Source organism: Cervus canadensis, chromosome 2, assembly GCF_019320065.1.
Source record: "Cervus canadensis isolate Bull #8, Minnesota chromosome 2, ASM1932006v1, whole genome shotgun sequence".
In the NCBI taxonomy this organism is placed as follows: domain Eukaryota; kingdom Metazoa; phylum Chordata; class Mammalia; order Artiodactyla; family Cervidae; genus Cervus; species Cervus canadensis.
Window position 1 is genome coordinate 98354230 of NC_057387.1, and position 23110 is coordinate 98377339.

Sequence of the window (23110 nt, forward strand, 5' to 3'; positions counted from 1 at the left end):
ATGACCCTGTGGCGTGCTGCAGTCCATGGGGTCACAAAGAATCACACACGACTCAGTGACTGAATTGAATTGAAATCTAAATAAATACTGACTATTATAATAAAAGCTAATTTATGGAGTTAAAAAAAATACAATATTTTAAAGGGGTCCTGTCTGTATCTTCCTTTGTAGCTTTGGAGTACTTAATAAACATTTCCTGAGCCCTTAACATGCTAGGTACTTTACAAGGCTGGAGCTGTTGAGAATATAGAAACCAGGAAGACTGGGATGTGACCTCTGCCCCAGGAGAGCTGACACAGGTAAGGATGACCTAGGGCGGTAAGTGTTGTAACTGACATTAAAGAAAATAACCATTCTGCACTCTCTCACATACATTTCAGGATATTTCAGAATACATACTTTAAAAAGATAGGCAGAAAATAAGCCTAAAACATTACAAATACTTTTCTTGAGGTGAAGGGTATGTAGTAATTTTTTTCCTTTCTTCTGTTTTTATACATTTCCCGAATTTTCTATAATTGTCAAACTCTACTTATTAGAATTAGAGAAAAGATTTACATTTTTTACAAAAGGAAAAATTACCTGGTTTGAGTTGGAGCTCTTTAAACTCATGTCTAGGCTGTTTGTTTTCCCTTTCATAACTACGAGAAAATGCTTCTTTTTCCTCTGGTAAGTCACAGACATGGTTTGCATAGTTTTCCACCTAAGAAGAAAATAATACATTTTCTTACCAGACTATTAAGTCAAAGAGTCATTAAGAGATCACCATACTATTAATGTTTATAATATGAGAAATAAAAGAAAACTCAGCTTTGCTTAAGCATGGACTCAGTATCTAATGTCCTCAGTATTTGATGTCTCTCCCTAAACTTCCTGTTGTCATGTTATCAGACGCTGTTTCCCCACAGATAGGATGACAAATCACCACAAATTTCTGGGAAAATCACAGTCTCTGATTTTTTTTCCATTAACAACTCAGGTTTCAAATCAAGTCTCCTTATCTATGGCTTAGGAAATACTGTCATGATACTCAGGAACAGAGAAATATCTACACAATAATTATTTATACTCTTAAGCAAAACTCATGATTACAGTGTCTAAAATTTTTTTCATTCATAATAATCGCTTATTTTAATTAACTATTAATTCAAATTAAAATTATTGCATAAATTATTTTTTAAGGTATTAAAAATGATGAAATGTTGGTAGGAGCTTTATTAAAATAAACTGTTGGGTATTCTTTAAAAATAGTTTCTGATTAATAGGGCAGCTTCACAAAAGGCACTTCTATGTGGCTAATAATAATAGGTTGAAAGCAAACTATATGTTCCAGGTACTCTGTTAAGGACATCAAATACTGAGTTTTCACCACAGTCCTATGACACTGTTATCTTCTCCTTTATAGGTGAGGGAGGAGGCTGAGAGAGGCTGAGAGAGTTGCATTGTCAAGCAAGACAGAAAGGGAGGAACCAAACTTCACGCTAGGCCAAACTGCTTAGAAGTAGACTACCAAAGTAACTGCATCTTGCTGAATTGTGTTGAAGCCTTCTGGGACAACTGCTCAGAATATGAACAAAAAGCTGAATGGTATAGTAGAAGGAACACAGAACTGCAGCCCAACTTTATCACTTCCTGGTATGATTCAGTTTCCTTCTCTTTAAAATGGCAGGAATTATCTATTTCCAGTACTTGGTGGGTGCCAAGTACTTATCAAATACTTGGTGGGTGCCAAGAACATATGTGAAATGTTTGATACACATTGTGTGTATACCTCACAAATCCTTTTTAAGGAGCTATTATCAGCTCCAAACTACAGATGAGAAATTTTAAGCTCAAAGAAGTAACTTGCTCAAGGTGACACAAGAGAGTCAGTGCCAAAGGCAATTTTTCACCCTAATCTGCCTAACGTTAAATTTTATGGTCTACTATGCTAATTGCCCTCTTAAGAGTTTGGAAATCAGACTGCCCTCTAAGAGTCAACTTTAAAAATCAACAAGTTAGCTGAACTGAGCTGTCAGAACACAATAGAGTGATCTGCAAGTGACCTGAGAGAATTTATTAACTCATTTAAAGAAAATAGCTTAACTGGGCAGACTGAAGAGGCTGGTTGTACACTCAAGGACTTTGTCAAAAATATTTCTTGAGGTGGCTCATTTACTTTAGTTTTTTTTTTTTCTTTTTTTCCCCCTTTCTTTCTTTTGTGTGGTTTTCGAGAAATACCAAATAGCAAAATGGCACTTTATAAAACTAAAGAAGATGTCTGCCTAGGTAGCAAACAGGATATAAAGCCCAACATTAGAGAAGCAATGAAATGTCCCTTGTTAATCAAATCACAATGATGTTTAACAGCTGTTGAACTTAATACTTAAAGATACACTGTAAATAGCCATTCCTCCAAGGCAAGGAAAGGTTGGATCAGCAAAGAATTAAAGAGAGTTGTTTTACTTATTTTTATTACCTTTTATTTCTAGAAAGAGAAATACAATTTTGTTCTTATACTGGAGTTTTTTCTTTATATTTTGAGAAGTTGTAAATAACTTTATTAAAGGAAATTTAAGTATCTGGAGTAAAGAAAATAAAGTATCTTATATGTAAGAATGTAGGTTAATCAGTACTGGACACATCAAAAAGAGTGATTAAAGTGTCAGAAGTGTCATTATACACTCCTCTACTGGCCTGGTACTGAGGTTCTAGGATATAACAGGTCCAGAAGCAAGGGCAGGTGTGATAGTCTGATTGTAGAAATATGGTTATCTTAGCTGGTGCTCTACAAATTCAGAATCATTTCATTTGTTCAGCAAGTAAACATTTGATTAAAATTTGGCTTCCTATGTAGTGTGTCTATAGAGGAAAAATGCATCAGCCACAGGATATATGTGTCTGGTTCCTTTGGTAGTTATATTTCTTACTGCTATTTAAAAAGCTGGTTCAATTTTTCTACAAACTTTTCTGTGAGTTTGGTCAATACAAGGCCACCTTTGAGAAGCAGATCCATTCCCTATAGGCTGGCTAGTCAGGTTTCTAAGTCTACTAGCCAGAAAGTCAGCTAGAGGGTTGGTTATTGAGATAAAGATGCATTTACTAAGATAATGAAAGCCACCTTCAGCAGACCTATTTGGATATTCAACCAGTCCTCTCTGGGCAATGTCCTGTATATGTATTCTATTGGAAACCAATACAGACTGTTGATATATTTCATGGAAAAAAATAGTGTACACATGAGTGCTTTGCAAATTATACAGTGATATTCAAATATCACTTTTAATATGTTAACATAATGGAAGGATGATGAACAAAACCACAGTTTTTTGGGTTTTTTTCCCCTTTTTGGCCACATTGCGCAGAACTTCCCCAACCAGGGATAGAACCCTTGCCTCCTACAGTGGAAGCACAGAGTCTTAATCACTGAACCACCAGGGATGTCCCAAAACCATGGCTATCTCAAAAGTATGATATTAGTTCTTACGTCTTTAATTTCTTCCACGTGCTTTGCTGACAGCTCTTCTAGATTTCTGGAAGCAGTCATCAGCCTGTCTTTGCTGTAACAAGTCCCAGACAAAACAAGAGTTGTTCTTCTGTCAAGACAAGCAGTTCAATTCCTTCTTTCTCAGGATGGTGAACTAAATCTTCTAATTGAAATTTTCCCTTGATAAAAGAAATAAGCATATGTATGTATGAACAAACACATACAAACATACAACTGAGCATACAAGAAATGTTATGTTTATATGCCTAGAGTTAGACTCCTTACAAAGTATAGCTTAGTTTCCCTATTAATTAACAGTTATGCTATCAAGTTATACTGAGCTGCTGCTGCTGCTAAGTCACTTCAGTCATGTCTGACTCTGTGCGACCCCCATAGACGGCACCCCACCAGGCTCCTCTGCCATGGGATTTTCCAGGCAAGAGTAGTGGAATGGGTTGCCATTGCCTTCTCCGTTATAATGAGCACATACATGAAATAGCTAAAATACAAAAAATTAAAGCTTTGAAGAGTTCTATTATATCCTCTAAAATAAGAAATGCACGTGTTAAAAAACACAAGCTTTCTGCCTGCACAGTTCTGAAGTTTGTAATTTAATAATCTGAAAATCTCCCCAAGGCCCCTTGCAATGTTATAAATCCCAAAGTAGTTTTTGGCTTTTAAGTATTTAGAAATAAAAGGATTCCTCTGGGAGCTAGAAAGCCATTAATTCTGTACCATCAAGGAATTATTTTGCTCCTAGAAAGTGTCTTATAACTTCTGTTGACATCTAAGTCATTTAGCTCACTTCTAAAACTTCTTGATCTAAGCCTGCCATTGATACTGTCTTTAATTTTTTTAACCTGAAAGTAGTCATGCTACATAACAGCTTGCACTACATGGTGTGGAAGAGATAAATGTTTGCTGATTGATGGAGTGATATAAGTGTTATGAGAATTACTAAAGCATCACAATGAACAAAGCCAGTGGAGGTGATGGAATTCCAGGTGAGCTATTTCAAATCCTAAAAAATGATACTGTGAAAGTGCTGTATTCAATGTGCCAGAAAATTTGGAAAACTCAGCTGGCTACGGGACTGGAAAGTCAGTTTTCATTCTAAACCCAAAGAAAGGCAGTGCTAAAGAATGTTCAAACTACGGCACAATTGTACTCATCTCACATGATAGCAAAGTAATGATCAAAATTCTTCAAGCTAGGCTTCAACAGTACGTGAACCAAGAACTTCCAGATGTTCAAGCTGGATTTAGAAAAGGCAGAAAAACCAGAGATCAAATTGCCAACATCTGCTGAATCATAGAAAAAGCAAGAGACTTCCAGATAAACATCTACTCCTGCTTCATTGACTATGCTAAAGACTTTGATGGTATGAATCAAAACAAACTGTGGAAAATTCTTAAACAGATGGGAATACCAAACCACCTTACCTGCCTCTGAGAAACCTGTATGCAGGTCAAGAAGCAACAGTTAGAACTGGACATGAAACAATGGACAGGTTCCAAATTGGGAAAGGAGTACATCAAGGCTGTATATTCTCACCCTGCTTATTTAACTTATATTAGAGTACATCATGTGAAATGCTGGGCTGGATAAAGCACAAGCTAGAATCAAGATTGCCAGGAGAAATATCAATAATCTCAGATATGCAGATGATACCACGTTTATGGCAGAAAGTGAAGAGGAACTAAAGAGCCTGTTGATGAAGGTGAAAGAGGAGACTGAAAAAGTTGGCTTAAAACTCAACATTCAAAAAACTAAGATCTTGGCATCTGATACCATCACTTCATGGCAAATAGATAGAGAAACAATGGAAACAGTGACAGACTTTATTTTCCTGGGCTCCAAAATCACTGTGGATGGTGACTGCAGTCATGAAATTAAAAGACACTTGCTCCGTGGAAGAAAGACTATGACAAACTTAGACAGTGTATTAAAAAGCACAGACACTATTTTGCTAACAAAAGTCCATATAGTCAAAGCTATAGTTTTCCAGTAGTCATGTATGAATGTGAGAGTTGGACCATAAAGAATGAGCGTCGAAGAATTGATGCTTCTGAACTGTGGTGTTGGAGAAGACTCGAGAGTCCTTGGACTACAAGAAGATCAAACCAGTCAGTCCTAAAGGAAATCAATCTTGAATATTCACTGGAAGGACTGATGCTGAAGCTGAAGCTCCAATACTCTGGCCACCTGATGAGAAGATCTGACTGGTTAGAAAAGACCCTGAGGCTGGGAAAGATTGAAGGCAGGAAGAGAAGGGGATGACAGAGGACAAGATGATTGGATGGCATCACCAACTCACTGGACATGAGTTTAATCAAGCTCCGGGACATGGTGAAGGACAGGGAAGCCTGGCGTGCTGCAGTCCATGGGGTTGTAAAAGTCAGACATGACTAAGAGACTGAACAACAATTGTGAATAAGACTTGCTGGTATAATCAAATATATTAATGACTTTTAACTAAGTTAATGTGACCCAGATTATAGGGAAAGCATGACTGTTATTGAACTGCAGTTAGTCTACATAATCATGATCAGTTTTGCTTTTTTAACAGCAAAACTATGTTTTGATTATTTTTATCTTTTCTTGATAAGTTTTCCAGAGTTTCATTCTTTTCACATCAACAGCTCTTGTGGATGATATATAAAATGTTAATTACCATCTGATGCATTAAAGAAAAAAAGGATCCAGATCTGAATTTTAGTGCCCCCATGCATCTTCCCCATGACTTATAGCTAAAAGTCTTCTTGTGCTCCTCCTCACCCTACTCCCATCATCTGGTCCCCATTCATATCCTCCTTCCCACAAGGTCTCTGAGCACTATTCAGTTCCTTGTGGTTTTAGTTCTGAGTATTAGAGGACCTAAGACACTAGAAATACATTTGGCAATATAGAAAAATGCTTCTGTTATAATAAAGAGAAAAAGTAGAACATAAAGGTATTATTACAACTATGTAAAAATCAGACACATAAGAATGGAAGCAAATACATCAAAATTTTAAAACACAACTGTGATAAATTGGTGAGATTATGAATAATAAGAAAATAAATGTTTGAATTCTTACATGTCCTACACTGTGAGTTGCTTGCCCCCAGAGAGTAGCATACCCCCCGTCACCCTACCATGTTGTGGGGTAGAGCGGGGCAGTCTTAAGCTGGAGGAAGCTGAAAGGAGAAGTGGATGGGGCATATTGAGAATACCGTTGCATTCTGGCTTCTGGGAAATTTGGGGTATCAGAGGGTAAGCAGCGATACAGGAAAAGGAAGCTTGTCTGGTCAGGAGGGTGGTATAGGATGCAAGTCAATAGCCAAGTGTGACTCATCCAAGCTCCTAGACCAAACACCCTTCCAAAGCCAGAGACCTTTAACCTCCACTCTACTTATTCATCTAAGCCCGTGGCTTCCACTGAGCTCTTGTCATAACCTAAACTACTGTTGAAATCCCACAATTCTAAATTCCAAATGTCTGACTCTACCACCTTCCGCTCTTTTGTGTGTGTATAGTAAATACACGAAACTTAAAATTTACCATTTTAACCATACTTAAGTGCAGAACTCAGTGGCACTGAGAACATTCATAGTGCTATACAATCGTCACTGCTATCCATTTTCAGAACATTTTCATTATCCCAAACATAAGCTCTGTATCCATTAAACAACAAGACCCCATTTCCCACTCTCTAATTTCTGTCTCTATAAATGTGCCTATTCCAGGTACCTCATATGAGTGGAATTATACATTTGTCCTTTTGTTTCTGGCTTATTTCACTTAGCATGTCTTCAGGTTTCACCCTCTTCATAGCATGGATCAGAATTTCCTTCCTTTTTAAGGCTGAATAACATTTCACTGTGTGTATTTTGGTTACTCATTCATCTGTTGATGGGCACTTGATTTGTTTCCACCTTTTGACTATTGCGAATAACACTGCTGTGAAACACTGATGTAACAAGCATCTAAGTCCCTGTTTTAGTTGTTTTGGGCATCTTCCTAGGAATGGAATTTTTGGATATATAAATCTATGTATATTAACTTTTTGGAGAACTGCCACAAATATATAAAATAATAGCCATAGAAATGGGTGTGAAGTTGTTGCTCTCTTAAACTATTCTACAATGACAGTTGAAACCTCCAGTCCCTGGACCATTACATCCTGTCTCAAACTACCAGATACTCTTTGGCTTCACTTATTTCCCGCCTCAAGCCTGGACCCTACTGTGGTTCATCTCAATCAGTCTCTCATCAATGTTTCCAGTTATCTAACCCCTTGTCCCATATTCCCTGCAAATCCAAACTGGGGGAAAAGTTTGACCATTTGATTTGTCTCTACCTACTTTAGTTTGCTGAGTGCTGGGAGAAAAAAACGAACAAGTATGCAAACTGGAGCCACTACAAATCCATGGTCTGCCGCCTGAACCAAGCTTCCCTACGTGCATAGGCCATTCCATGCACTTGGCTAGTTTCTGCTACCATTTCACTCAGTAAATATTCAGAACTTCCACCTCTCCCATCAAACTCCAAACCTCACCTCTCCCCTCTGTTGGCAGATGACCATGTCTCCCACAGCACTAGTAAGAACTAAGGCCATCATAAAACTGTCAGCTTCTTTTGTGACCACCAATACACTAACCACCAGTTTTAGAGACCCTGCTCCTTTTCCCTTCTCAGAGGAAGAGTTTTTCCATTCTCTTGTCCAAAGCAAATCCCTTGACCCGTGTTCCAGATCCCATCTCGGATTGCTTCTTTTTTCTTTTCTGTTGGCTCACTATCTCCCTCCCAACTGATGTCATGTCCTTAGGTTAAGATGTCTTTGATGGTAAAAATAAAGGTACAAAATAACTCTCCTTTGATCCTACCATATCCCCCTCTCAAGTTACTGTCCTCTTTCTAATCTATCTTACCCTCCTCAAGTCACAGCCTTTGGCTTCTGCTCTTACTACTGTACTCATACTCTCATTCAGCAACAACCCTCAAAATGCCAAATTCAACTGGCTATGTTTCTGCTCTTTTTAGGAGTGGTATCTGTCCACTCCTTTCTGTTCTGTGATGTCACTTTTTCCTGTTTTCACTCTTACTTCCCTGGCCTTGTCTCTCCTGTCTTCTTCCTGGGCTCTTCAACAGACACATCAAATGCCACCATTCCTAAGAACCCTGTCTTTGGCTCTCCGCCCTTCTTACTATCATGGTGATGAACAGCTTGGGCAGGGGAGTCTGACATGCCTTGGTTCAAATCCTGGCTCCACCACTTTCTAGTCATGTGACTAACACAAGTCATCTAACTTCCTTAAACTTTGATTGCCTCCAAATAGAATGGATATAATAGTAATGCCAATCTCATTGGGTTATTAGGAGAATTAAACAATAATCCATCTCTGCTAAGCCCCAGGTCTATCTAGAAAAATTGGCAAGAAACAAATACACTGAAGTTAGAACAAATATAAATAAGTAAATGTAGCAGAAATTGCCAGTTTTCCTTCAATATATATTCTTTTAAAAATATCTATTTAATTGATTGATGATTTTGTATTCTTTTTTCCTGCAGAAATAAGATTTTTTTTTGTACTGGTCACAAGGATGCCTGCCTTCTGCTAGATACACCCATGTGACTAAGTTCTGACCAATAGGATGTAAATGGAATTGTGGGCCACCTAGTTTAGCAAATGTCCTTAAAGGAAAAGGATGGACTCATCCTCTTTCTTTCCACTGGCTGGAATGCAGACAAAGATAGTTTGAAGCTTGAGCATCCATCTTGGACACCATGATGTGGAAGCCACAGGCCACGGATGATATACTATCATGAGAGTAGAAATCTGAACCTTTGGCAATTTCAAAATGCTGCCCTATCAGCTTTGGGGTGCTTGCTTCTTGACTTTTATGGACTTCTATTTTTCAAGCCATTATTATTTTGAGTTTTCTGGCCTTTACAGCTGACCAATTCCAACTACTTAGGAGGGTTATTGGAAGAATAAGATAGAAGTTCATATGCTGCAAACAAGGAGATCAAACCAGTCAATCGTAAAGGAAATCAGTCCTGAATATTCATTAGAAGGACTGATGTTGAAGCTGAAGCTCCAATACTTTGGCCACCTGATGCAAAGAACTGACTCATTGGAAAAGACCCTGATGCTGGGAAAGATTGAAGGCAGGAGAAGAAGGGGACAGAGGATGAGATGGTTGGATGGCATCACCGACTCAACGGACGTGAATTTGAGCAAGCTCTGGGAGTTGGTGATGGACAGGGAAACCTGGCGTGCTGCAGTCTATGGGGTTGCAAAGAGTTGCACATGACCAAGCGACTGAATTGAACTGAAACCTAGTTACATGGAAAATGGACATGGAAATAGACAGTCATTGCTAGTCTATCCTGACCCATAAGGTCTTTTGCCTGTGCGTTTCCCTATGAACCTGCTCCCATTACTTACTTTTCCACATGGATGGACTTTCTCTGTGTGCTCATCAGCAAAGCTAAAAACAGTCATCTTAGTCCTAAACCCATGTAATTTTTCAGATTAAGTCATTTCTTATATCTATCCCTTTTAGTTCAAGTTTATGAAATAGAGACAATTATTTGTTGCTCATCCCATCAATTTCTCTCCTCTCTCCAAAGTTAGTTGTACAATATTCCTTGTTCAGTCAGCTGTGGCTAGGATAGGTGGGAAGTAGGGATAAAAATACAGCCACCAAGCCTAACCTTTAAGCAAGGATTGGCAGAAAATTACAAGTTCCAGGGCAGAGAATGTAGGCAAGAAGGCAATACAAAATGAATCTACTGCTGCTGCTGCTAAGTCGCTTCAGTTATGTCTGACCCCGTGCAACCCCTTAGAGGGCAGCCCATCAGGCTCCGCCGTCCCTGGGATTCTTCAGGCAAGAATACTGGAGTGGGCTGCCATTTCCTTCTCCAAATGAATCTACTAGTTAAGATCAAATGCATATCCAACTCTCTAGTGTACAACTCAGTTTGAAAAATCCACTCATCTTTCTTAACACTTGGTCTTCCATCTGTATCCCAGTTAATAAAATCACTATCAATATAGTTTCCCAAGTTAGAAATCTGGGAGTCATCTTTGGCCTATCCTCATTCATCCCACTCTCATGGACAACCAATCCCTGCATTTGTGGATTCCATCTCTTCGATCATTTTCTAATTAATCCTCTTAGTTTAGCCTCACCTCATCATTTGCCCAACTTAGTGTAACAGTGTCCTTAACTGATTTTCTTGCTGCCAGGTTGGCCCCCATCCAGTCTGTACTCTATAAAGCTCTCAGACTGACCCTTGTAAATGCAAATCACTTGCTGCTTAACATTCCCATTGTTTTCAGGAAGAGTCTGGATCCTCAGCTTGGCACCGGAGTCTTCACAACATGAGCCCTGCATGTCTCATCTTCTGCCACACCTTGACAGCCCTTCATGCCAGTGTATGGACTGATCATGCTGCTCATTACATGACTCTGAATATTTAGGTCCCTCTGCCTGGAATCCTGGGTCCTTCTGCCTGTTCTGCTCTGACATCCCAGAACTAACATTTTCCCGATGGATTTACTGAGTCCCGATGGTTGAGTAATTTGAAACTTACAAAAAAGCAGATCTTGAGGTAATATAAATTCATTCTTTGAATTCTAAATGCTCTGACATCTAAACTGTGCCTAAACTTGCCCACATAACAAAGTATATAAGCATACTATTCTTTAAAAGGAGATACTGAATACATGGTCATTAAGTATCTTAAAAAGTCATGGTCTGGAAAGAAGTACATCCTGTGGTGTTTTTGGAGCTTCTAAAAACTTCTAGATGTAAAGAATGAGCTGGTAAGAGCAAACTGAGACAGAGGCAAAGAATTTTAAATGGGAAGAGGACAAAAGAATGAGTGCAGTCATTTCGACTTGCTCTTAGTGCTGCAGTAGGTGCCTTCCAACTACAGGGCAGGGTCCAGGACCATACCTCATGCTATACAGCGTATCTCCTGGCGCTGAACAAAGGATGAGCCTGTGACCCCATGGTCTTTGAGTGACATAAGGGAACACAATAAAGAGTATGGCCATGAAAACTGAGAAATCCACTTAGGTTATTCATCCTAGCCCTTCTTTCTCCCTCCTACACAAATATAAAATTAAAACATACAAATGTTTTAAATACAGTATCCATTACACAGTTTTTTTCTTTTCAATTTGCAAATAAAATAAGGAGAAAAATACTTTTAAAACGTTGAGGACAACATAGCAATGTTTAAACACTTAAAATACAAAATTAAGTGAAATAGAGAAGCAAATGTCCACTGTAACTATGTAAAAAACATATGCACGTGAGCAAGGATTGACAGAGAACAGAATAATGAACTATTGATATGTCAACCTTAGCACTGCTGTCAGACTCAGCCAGCCATTCAGGGCTGGCTAACTCGTTCTTGTGGGGAAATTCTTTCTTGTTCTGTGGACAGAAGAATGGAGAGCAGAATCTCTGGCTTCTACTAACTAGATGCCAGTTATATATCACCAGTTGTGACAACTAAAAATGTCTCCATCCATTCCCATATGTTTCTTAGGGAGCAAAATCCTCCCCTCCGCTGCCCCATCCAAGGTTTAGTAGCACTAGGCTAGGGGTATGAGGAAAGCTTTTTGAATTTTATGTTAATATTGCCATAATGATGTTTGTTTAATAAATATATACTGGAAAGGGAAAAGAAAACCCCTTAACATATAGCATCTAACAGCACTTATTACCAAGAGTTAAAATTTATTCAGCTCTCATTTAATATGAAAAGTTTTAAAAAGCCACAGAACTCATTTTTCTTCTCCAATCTATTATAGAAGAGAAAGCTGAATTTCTGTGTGGACACTTGACTTGGCTTTGAGCATGACTATCACAAATAACTGATGAAATTAGTCTGAGAAATAAAAATATCTAAAGCATTCTATCCCCACAAATACCCATTTAAAATGTACACTTTGCATATCTTCAAAATAACTTTATATATATAAAGTAGTAAAACTCAAGAAGAAACCCATACTTTAAGAGAAATTAAAGTTTTCCAAGCTCAATTACAATTGCACTGGATCTAAAGAAATCATATTCTACTTTTACAGCCGCTTTTCCAATCTTTTGAGGACTTATAAGCCTGCCCCCTTGCCAAAAATATTTATTTTCAATCATTCCTCCTGTTTTTGTTTCTCATCTTATATCACAAGGAATGTTTTCTGATTAAGAACTATCATGAAGAGCAGGCACAAGAATTGTTTCAAGCATCTCCTTTCCTGAAAATTCTATCCTGTCATGGTGTTGAGTTCATACGGACTTGAAGTTGTAGGATGATCATTCTGAATGATCTTTTCACATACGTGAACGCGTCACTAAAATGAATGCCTAAAACAGTATACACTTAAGGAGAAACATCTTCTTTCTTTAAATAAAACTGAGATAAGTCCAAAAATACATTTGGATTTTTTTCTCCTCCATTTTCAAAACACACTAGACTTGTAGAAATTTACTGTTTGTATTTACCAATGTATGCTTTTCCATTTTTGTCTTGAGTATACTCAAGACAGAAAGCTTGCCGTAGTACAGAGACACAAAGAAAATCTTCCAAAAGATTCCAGGGCTGGAGAATGTGAAATGCTTAGTTACCCAAAGCATTGTAGCAGGAAAGAAGGAGGGGGTGTAGAGATAACAGAGGTGATGGAGACGAATGAACATTCAGGAATGTGCAGTGTGGACAAGAAGGGGTGAGAATGGCCGTACAATGATCAGGATGAAAAAAATGACGCTCAGGGTAATGAGAGAAGTGGATGAGGTTGTAGCTTGAAAGGCAGAAGGTAACTGACTTGATGACGTCTGATGTTGAGGATACAAAGGGCCTCCAGAGCTTCATCAGGAATTAAAGTTCTGCATGACGAACAAACGGCAAAAGGGAGGAAACAGCAGTTCTTTGTTCACAGGCCGACGCTCAGAGGATGCCGTAGCTTGGTGGACTTTGTCATGGCCCCTACCTTCACGCGCAGTCTCTTGAGTAGGGGTGCCTCTTCGCCTAGAAAGTGAGCAAAGGAACGCCTACTTAAGCAGATTGAGTGTTCTAAACTCTCTTTAAAGAAAAGCAGCAGCCTAATTCTAAGGGCCTGCGACGGGTGGGTCCCGGGAAACCGACCAATCTATTCTCAGGCCGAATCCCTCCAGCCCGCGGCTAGAAAAGCCAAGCCAGGTGAGGCTCTTCTCCTGTCGTTTTGGGCCCTGCCGGGAAAGGCCTGGAATGCTGAAAAAGAGCGAAGAATAGCGGCTTTCTTCCTTGGGGCTGCGGCGGGAACCTCAGGAACCAAGCCGGAAATTGTCTCTTGGAAAGCGCGGTGAGGGTTCAGGGCATCCAGGGTGCGAGCGGCAGGTGCCTGCTCAGTCCCGGGCGTCATAGCAACCGCGCTCGCCGCGGAGACGCCTGGCCTTCCGGCGGCAACCATAGAAACGACGCGCACCATTGGCTCAGGAGCTGCGCTTCCTGCCGGAGATCATTGCTACGGCGCAGACCATTGGCCTCTGGGTTAGCCCCGCGGTAACGAAGGCACGGCTCCTCCCAGTGGCTCTGCAGTAACCATGGTAACGTCGTGGCGCCTATTTACAACTTCAAGTTCTGTCACAGGGCATTAATAGTTCTTAGCTTCCTTCCAAACCTTATCTAGAGCCCCAGTCTAACAAATTTGGATTAAATTTTCTAGAAGTAACTTCATTCTTAAAAGGGGGCGGGGGGAGCTAGGTCAGGGGTTCTGAATTTTAGGTCAGGACTCGTCATTCATTACCTGGGTGGGGCACCTAAGACACATCACAACTTTTGGAACCCACTTGTTATTGTAAAAATGACGAAACCGAACTTGACTACAACTATTCCTAAAGTCCTTTAGAAGTCCTAAGCACTGAAAATTCGGTTTTCGTGAACCGTATTCTCTAACTATGTAAGGCAAAATAAAAATATATAAAAGACACAACATTTAACAAAGGACTGGTTTATATGCTCTTCATTTAAATGCTCTTAATGCAAGATTCTAGTTTACCTAAACTTGATTTTACTCATGTTTTGGGGCCCATGCTTTTCTGGTATCCTGAACATACACTTAACATTTCTTAACCTTATTCTAGTTTCTCACATGCTCCTTTCCAAAGCTTTGCCAGTTCTACATGCATTATCTGGACAGATCTTATCCCTCACACTTCCTAAACTCTCCCTCTGGCACCAGAGCCCTTGCAAGTGTTTTTTTCCCCTCTGATCTAAAATGCTCACCACCATCTCCCCCAGCCCACTTTTAACAGTTCAAGCGTCATTTTCTCCTCAGGGATACATTGTTTAGTCCTCCAATTTAGATTCAGGATCCTTCTTATTTGCTCTTATTGACTTATGTTCCTTTTTATTCTTAGTTTTTTGTTTTGGGCTGTGCCCTGGCTTGGGACTGAACCTGGGCCATGGCAGTGAAAGCACCAAAGTGTAACCACCAGGGAACTCCCTCATTCTTAGTTTTCTTGCTTTCTTCACACATTTCCATTTGCTGACTAAAAAAACCACCTCTTGGAATTTTTTCATGCTCTGAATGCAAATGAAACTGAACTGGAAAACACGCTAAACAATTCCATTTAGGGTAACGGAGGTTGTTTTAAAGCATTAACAAAGTAGAAAATGGTTCCCAAGGGGAGTAATGATATTAATAAAAACAAACATTATAATCACTTATAGTTCTAGCTCCATTTATCCTCATTATACATTCAAAGATAATGACAGCCATCATCCATATGAACCTACAGATGTAGAGGACGGAAGAAGTCAGTCTTTTACTTCATGCTCCTTTAGTACTGCAGCCACTGTCTACAGTATGTTGCTTTGTAGATTTTGCTATTTGGATCAGAAATTAATTTAAGATTTTTGTTCAATGGGATTGCTGCTTCCAGAGAAGTCCTGATTGCTGCAGTTACTTTTCCTGTTTCCTAATTTAATGAAGTCACATTTCCTGATCTGATGACATATTTAGGTGTAACTTGGGACTTATGGGCACATCTCAAAGTTTATTATACTTCTATTATCAGACAGATACATTGGACTACTCTTCCCAACACACTCCATGAATTGCATTTTAACTCATTTATGTCAAGTACTTTTTTATACCTAGTTCTTAATGACAGTCTTTCACACTGCATTCTGGACCATCCTATGGATCATTGAGGGTACTTCTCTGGTCTACTTATTTTGCACTCCCAACCCAAAGCCCAGGACAGTGCGAGCTTTGAAAACTTCTCAAGGATTCAGGAATCAAGCAGGGCACCAGCAGTAACACTGCCTTGCTAAGTAAGAAAACTAGCAATTGCAACCATTTATTGTGCAAATTATGTGTCAAATGCCAGACTCATGCTTTACCGGCACCATTTTATTTATTTAATCCCCACAACAAATGGTGTTACTTTGCAGAGAAATTACCACCATTTTATAGATAAGGAAACTTCAGATTAAGTCAGGTATCTAAGTTTACAAAGTGAATAGATGGCACAGCTGGAAGGGTGAAATCTGGCTAAGACACCTCCAAAACCCATACTCTTTATCTCCTTCAGGTCAGTGGTCACCAACTGGGTCCCGCCTGGCCTCCAGCTTAACTTTCCCACAAGAGCAGTTATAAAATATTTGAAAGGTAAATTCTTAACTCAAATACGAAGTGAGTCTAGAACAAGAAGCAAGAAGTAAATGTAGTGGGATAATCATCAATCTACAGCTAATCTATCTTTGGGGAGGTGTCCTTCTCTCCTACACCCGTTTTTACTAAATTTCCAAAAAAACAACATCATTGTATTGATTTTGGGGCACATACTTTATTGTACTTAATTTTTACATACCCATTTCCCAAACTAGACATGTTTATTCATCTTGTTGAGCTAACTCTGGAAGATAGTGAAGAACAGGGGAGCCTGGCGTGCTGTAGTCCATGGGGTCACAGAGCTGGACACGACTTAGCGACTGAACAACAATTCACCTTTGAATCTTCAAAATCCTCAGGGCCTACCACATAGTAGGTAGGTATCAACCTACCTGAGGTATCAACCAAATAAGCATGGCCATTCAGGCATCCATCATCCTTTTTATAGTGTGAAGAAGGCTGATATTCAGGCCCCACAGGTATATTTTGAGGAATATGATACCCAATAAGCTTTTTTTTTTTTAAGCTGAGAAACAGCTAGAGTCATTCTCAAAATCAAGATAACATTCAGGTGAGTGTGTCAGGTGGTTCGGTCATAACAGATTTGCCTTTGCTTTCATTTTTTGAGTACTGAAAGACCTTTAAAAGACAGATGCCGAGCCACATTAGTCTGCCCACCACTCACTGCTTTTCCCCTTCATTTTCTGTCTTTATGAAAGCAAAGGATTTATTCTACTTCTCACCACCTATAAGAGCCCTGGTCCACTGAACAATTTTTGATCCTATAAATAAAGGCTTTTTACCTCAGTTTTTGTCATGTATAAAAGCAGTATGTCGAGACTGAAGATCATCCACTATCTTCTCTTCTATCTCTATGCCTTTTTCTACTTCTTCCTCTGATAACAGTAACTTGGTCTCTGAGTCTTTGGTTATAATAACCACAGAAGATCGTCGTGAATCAAGGATATTGCCACCACCACTTGATGTCGATAAACTTCTAAAGCATTCCGTGCACGATCAATTATGATGGAGGGGTCAGTCTCCAACTTAAAGGAAATTATAAATGCTTTGGGAGCCCAGTCTTTAACCAAAGGAGAAAGCATTTTTGGCACCATCTTCATTGTTATCTGTATTGGAAAAAGAGAATCTTAATAAGCAAACAAGGTTACTACCTACCAGCCAGGTGAATCTCAAAGGAAATTAAGGAAGCAGGGACTCAGATGTTTGGCTATGTCAATTTCAGTAGGGTTTCTCACTACCAAACTGTTTAAAGCGTATTAAATGCTTACTTAAAAGTCCTGCCTTTGTGGGATTCATAAGGATGCCTGATTTCAAAGCTTCATGCATATTCTGGGGCAAACCACATCTTATCAATTAGCCCTGCCTTGCAACCCTCATTACCATAAATAAAACTGAAAAAATAGCATTACATTTTCTCAAACATTCCCTTTATATTTTTTAAACCAAACCCTCAAATAAACAAATACAAATAATCTGTTTATACAAATGTTACTCTGGCAGAAGCTCAAGGTTGAGTTTTTAAATCTCTCAGTCTAAAATATTTCTTCCACTGGTGGACTGGCTATTTGATTCCATTAAAAAAACTGTCACTTGTAACATCTTAGCACTGAGGAAACAGAACTGATTTTATTTTTATTCATCCACACCACAATATCATTCTCAATCCCTTCTAAGGGGAATGTTGAGTTGTTTTGTGTACTTTCAAGTACAAGACAGAACTAAGAATTACAGGATAAAGTAAGGTTCCCAGAATTTAAAAAGTGTGAAATCACTAAGCTAATCATCAGAATTTTCCCTCAAAGAGTTAGCAAAAGTGACAGGGATCACATACCCATTCCCCATTTTACTTTTCTCCTTAGAATTTATCACTACCTAATATAGTATGCATTTGACTTACTGTTTCCTTCTGCAGAGAATAAGCAAAACCAGGGCACAGTATGTTTCTTTTCACTGCCTTATCTCCTACAATAGTGCCTGGCATATAGTAGGTACTCAATAAACATTTGTTGAAGAAATGAAAAAATGAACTGTCCCACAGAATCAGCAAATGCTCCACAGGTAGTTTCTCCTATTTAAATCCTACTTGTATCACCCAATAAAAGACTAAGAATTCCCTCAGGTTCCAAGAAGCCAGATGATTTCAGCATCTTCACCACACCACTACCCTCCCCATACCTTCTCCTTAAACTGCAACAATAACTACCATCTAATCTGCCCCCACCACTCTAATTCACCTTTCACAATGATGCCAGAATGTTCTTCACAAACAAAAACTTTATCTCATTCTCTTAGGTTTCCCTTGGCTCCAAAGGATTAAGTTCAAGCTCCTTAAGAAGGAACACAAAATTTCCTATGAAGGAAGCTGTCCCTTCAGTCTGCCCTCCACCCTCACCACTCTCCAGCTTTACCAGACAATGTCAGTTCACAACACAATGCTCACTTTTAAGCTCCAATTGTGTACTCTATCCGGAATGATCTTCCCTTGGTCTGGTACACCTTCTGCTCATCTTTTAAAACCCAGTTCAAGCCATTTCCTCCAGAAAGCCTTGACTTTCCCCAAGATTCACTCACCCCATGCTCTGACTTCACTTTGTACGTACCTCTACTAGAGCATTTATCACTCTGTACTGTAATTATGTCTGTGTCCAGCAACCTCAACAGATTGTGAGGTTCTTGAGGGAGGGCGGTGTCTTATTCATCTCTGTATCCCTAGTGCCTAGCACATACGGAATGCAGAAAGGCCATCTCCAGATCAAAAGGAAATTAACCCAAGATTGGTTATAGGAAATCAGATCTCTGGAAGAGAAGCGCCCATCACCTGCAGTGGGCCCCCAGATGACTGGATCTTGTGTTCAGGCATTTCAGAGGCAGGAACATAGAAATCTGACACGGCCGCAGCCAGGTAAAACATCGCAGAAGAACCTGAAAAAAGAAGCACAGAGTGTAATAAATCAGAGAAGTGTATGGAGTCAGCTCCTTTTCAACTCAGGTTCCTCCATTGTGAGAGCCCTAGGTATATAGTAAGGGGCTATGTGTCTAGGGGTAAAGGCTCTGCCTCCTGGCATCCGATGAACTCCTAAAGGCACGCACCTAGTGGGTTGAGAGCCTGGGCTGCAGCCTGCAGCAAATGCAAATAGTCTGCCAAAGTGGTGAACTCTATGGCCAGAAAGGTGCCGGCAGCCTCAGCTTCCTGGTAGCTCTGCAGAGCTGCGGCGAAGCCTGGGAGTTCTTTTTCCTCGGCCTCCAGGCTCAGCAAGCCCGAAGGCGCTTGGCCGGAGGGCCGCAGAACAGACAGCCAGGTCTGGGGCGGGAAGCGGTGGGCAAAGGGGAAAGCAGAGCGCGCGCGGTACAGGAACAAGACCCCGTAGCCCGCGGCCAAGAAGGCTTCGGCCGAGCCAGCACCGCGCCGCCCACTGCTGAAGTTGTCCAGGAAGCGCACAGGCCGGGCTTCCAGAGGGACCTTGGTGCCGCCAGAAGTGACCAACACCACCCGTCGGCCCTGTGCGCCCAACCGGGCGGCGAAGCGAGCCATAACCTCTGCCCAGCGCGCAGCACCGGCGGGCTGGGGAAACTCGGCAACCAGGTCCACGGCCGCCATCAGTCCCGGAGCGCCCCCGCGTCTGCGCAAACTCTAGGCCCTTCGGCGCCACGCCCCCTGTCCCCTTACCTGGCCCGCGCGCAGCCGCAATAGTCACTGGGCGGTTGGCTACGGTGCGCTGGACGTCAGCGCAGGGTTTCCGCTTGTCTGGAAATACGAGCTGGTTCCGCCCTGCACCCTGCGAGTCTGACACTTGACTTCTCGGCTGAGAGGCACACCCCCTTGTTTAGTTTCCTAGCCTGAGTGACGGTCCGGCCGTGTTTGATCCTTATCGGCCACCGTACAGACCCTGCTAGACTCGGACCCCGGCTAAAAATTTGATTGCCCGGCTGTTTAACCTTTGGATTTGGAGCGGTGCGGGAGGGGGAAGGGTGGAGGAGTGACTTGGTTTTCTGTTTGTTTTTTTTTGTCCTTCATTTAAAAAAAAAAAAAACCCTACAAACGCACTCCCGAGTTGTCAGTCGAGCCACACGCCCTTCCCCTCGAAAGGCCGGGGATGAGGCTGCGCCGTGTCGGTCACGTGACACCGCTGTCCGGTGTGTCCTCGCCAGGCAACCGTCCTAGAGACTGACAACACCGTCTGCCGCGGCATGAACGTGATCTACCCTCTGGCGGTGCCCAAGGGGCGCCGGCTGTGCTGTGAGGTGTGCGAAGCCCCGGCCGAGCGGGTGTGCGGGGCCTGCACAGTCACTTATTACTGGTAGGCCCTGAAACGTGGCCCCTGGGCGCCTCAATCGTCTCCCCCTCAGCCAGGGAACCCTCTAGGTTCTAGAGTCTAGGAGGCTTCAGGACAGGTCCCTAAGACATCAGTGTCTGCGTTTGCTTCCTCTTCCGCTCGCTCGTTCGTCACCAGATGTTTTGTGGAGCGCCTGCTGTGCGCCTTGCACTGTTCTAGGTGCTGAAGTTACTGGGGAGAAACTCGGGAGACCACGTCTCCCAGAAAAGTAATATTGTCATGAGAAAGCTAGATAAAGAAACCAACAGACCAAACAAAATAATTCCAGAGAGTAGTCCGGTATTCTTGCCTAGGAAATTCTACGGAGAGAGGAGCCTGGCGAGCTACAGTCCATGTGTCAACAGCAACAAAATGCCTTAAAGACAAAGAAAATGTGATGTGAGGTTGGGCGGACAGCCTCTCTGAGGGTAGACTATGGATATATGATTGAATAGGAACAGCCCGCCCGAGAAACGCTGGGGGAACAGTGGCGCAGTGAGGCTCCGAGGGAGGGAAGACCTTGCTGTGTTTGAAGAACAGATAGAAAGCTAGTTTGTCGGTGCACAGCCAAGATCGCGACGGTATGGGAAGGGTATGATATTAGTTTTCATTTACTTCAGCATAACATCCCCTGACCTTTGCTTCAGATCGGACCCTATTTGGGTCCTGAGATAAGACAGTGAGGTTGCTGACGTTCAGAAACCTAGTTCAGAGCAGGCTAACCTGTTTTTAAAAGTAAGTTATAACACAACCGTATATGACAAGTGCTGTCACTCAGGGAGTGCTATTCCCTGGGACCTCTAAGGATGGAAGCATGACTGGGGTGGTATCTGCAAAGGCTCCTCTGAAGAAGTAATATTTGGGCAAAGTCTTGAAAGATCAGAAGGAAGTTGCTAGGTGAATGAGAAATGGAGAAGGAAAGGCAAGGCACTTCTTGCATCCAGGACTGCTTTGGTAAACAATGAGAGAACAGACTTTGTCCGAGGTGGGTTGAGAAGGTAATGGTGGAGAGAGCAGTTACGACTGTAAGCTTGCTGTCCAGGCCCCATTGGCAGGTCATGAATAAATCACAACCAGCATTTTAAGGGGAAGGAAAACCTATCAAGTATCAGAGTAATCCTACTTGAATTGTTTCTTCAGAGTTGTGTTTTAGTGTTTTATGTGGATATGTGTTTGTACTAGTGAAATGTATTTCCTACTATAGGTTGATTTTTTTTTCATTTCTTTTTTTTTTTTATTAGTTGGAGGCTAATTACTTCACAACATTTCAGTGGGTTTTGTCATACATTGACATGAATCAGCCATGGAGTTACATGTATTCCCATTTAAAAAGTTTGAAAATCATTGTGATAGGTAGTAGTAGGAGTTTATACCAAGAAGATAGAAGTTAGGGCCAAACAGTGATATGAGATCAAGGAGTTTGGAATTTATCCTCTGGGGGGCCATGGATGGTTTTCTCATGCCCTCATTTGTATTAAGGAAAGATGACAGGTATCAATGTGAAGTTAGGCTGGAGAGTAGACACTAAAGGCTCATAACTCCTCGATTGCAGTGATCCCAGTGGAGACTGAATGTACCTTTTGGACTGAATCCAGTGTCCCTCCTCAGTGCCTTCACAGCACTCGTTATGTCCCCTATCTTCACATTTATGACAGATTGAAATCATTTGTTGAGTGGTCTGTATCCCTCACTAAGCTGTATGCTTCATGAGGGCAAGGGCGGCATCTCTGTTTTCACTGTTGTTTCTTTATTGCATACAGAATACAATTCAGAATTTGTAGCAAAAGCTACAAAGCCCTGGCTCCCTCTCTACTTTCATTTCCCACCATACTCACCCTTCTTTTCCTGGATGCAGTTATAGAGGCTTTCTTTCAGTTCTAATTTGCCAATTCCTTTCCTCCCTCAGTTTCTTTGCCCAGCCTGTTGCCTCTGTTGGGAATTTTTCTGTACAGTCACAGCTCTTCCTAATTCCCTTTCATCTTTCTCGTCTCAGAAATGTTATTTCTTCAAAGAGGTGTTTCTGCTAAACCCAAGCTAAATTCCATCTCATTTTCTCTCTCACATTTTTCCTTCACTTTTTCAGTACTTTTATATTTTTGTCTCACTTGTTTAATGTCTTTTTTTTTTTTTTTGCTGTGTGGTTTATGGGATCTTAGTTCCCCAACCAGGGTTTGAACCCTTGTACCCTGCACTGGAAGCATGGAGTCTTAACCACTGGACCTCCAGGGAAGTCCTGAGTAAACACTTCTAAGTGCAGGACTGGCATTCTGGAGAGAGATAAGACTTCTTTGCCTGATACAAGCATCTACCTCCTCCTTTGTCCTCTTCATCCCTCAAGCCCAGAAGTAATTCCTCCTTCCTGTCAACTCACTTTGCAGTTACTCTGTAATCTTTCAGATGACTCTTATTTCCCTGACTCATTTTAGTTGTTGGCAAGCCTGTTAGCTCAATTTTATTATGCTCCATTAATACAGCATGCCGTGCCATTAATGCAGAATAGTATTATGTTTAATATGTAGACAGACTGTCATATGTTCTCTTTGATCTGTTTCAGACCCATCTGTGTATACCCTATGGTCTCCAGCAAAGTATCTTGAAATGGTTGAAACTAAATATTTGATGAATCCATGAATAAATTATTATTTCCTAT

At 41.0% G+C, this 23110-nt stretch overlaps 3 protein-coding genes across 10 annotated transcripts in view; 1 reads left to right on the forward strand and 2 right to left on the reverse strand.

Moving 5' to 3' along the window:
- CCDC30 (coiled-coil domain containing 30) overlaps positions 1 to 13871 on the reverse strand; it is a 116639-nt gene extending 102768 nt beyond the window's left edge. For 3 of the 5 annotated variants that reach the window (XM_043461680.1, XM_043461683.1, XM_043461684.1), the window contains exons 1-3: positions 13295 to 13853; positions 3467 to 3645; positions 583 to 703 (exon numbers count right to left, since the gene is read on the reverse strand). In XM_043461680.1, coding sequence (XP_043317615.1) covers positions 583 to 703; positions 3467 to 3526 — 181 coding nt within the window. In that variant the 5' untranslated portion in view covers positions 3527 to 3645; positions 13295 to 13853. Of the gene's footprint in view, positions 1 to 582; positions 704 to 3466; positions 3646 to 12974 lie in introns of all 5 variants that reach the window. The other 2 variants (XM_043461681.1, XM_043461682.1) reach the window with 2 other exon arrangements.
- Positions 13872 to 16578: 2707 nt separating this feature from the next.
- PPCS (phosphopantothenoylcysteine synthetase) lies at positions 16579 to 19791 on the reverse strand. The gene is given in 4 exon segments (XM_043461691.1): positions 16579 to 17097; positions 17100 to 17253; positions 18966 to 19069; positions 19238 to 19791. Coding segments are annotated over 4 exon segments (933 nt in total). The 5' UTR covers positions 19746 to 19791; the 3' UTR covers positions 16579 to 16930.
- Positions 19792 to 20193: 402 nt separating this feature from the next.
- ZMYND12 (zinc finger MYND-type containing 12) overlaps positions 20194 to 23110 on the forward strand; it is a 30889-nt gene continuing 27972 nt past the window's right edge. The window contains exon 1 of one of the 4 annotated variants that reach the window (XM_043461685.1): positions 20194 to 20445. In XM_043461685.1, coding sequence (XP_043317620.1) covers positions 20336 to 20445 — 110 coding nt within the window. In that variant the 5' untranslated portion in view covers positions 20194 to 20335. The remainder of the gene's footprint in view (positions 20446 to 23110) is intronic. The other 3 variants (XM_043461688.1, XM_043461686.1, XM_043461689.1) reach the window with 3 other exon arrangements.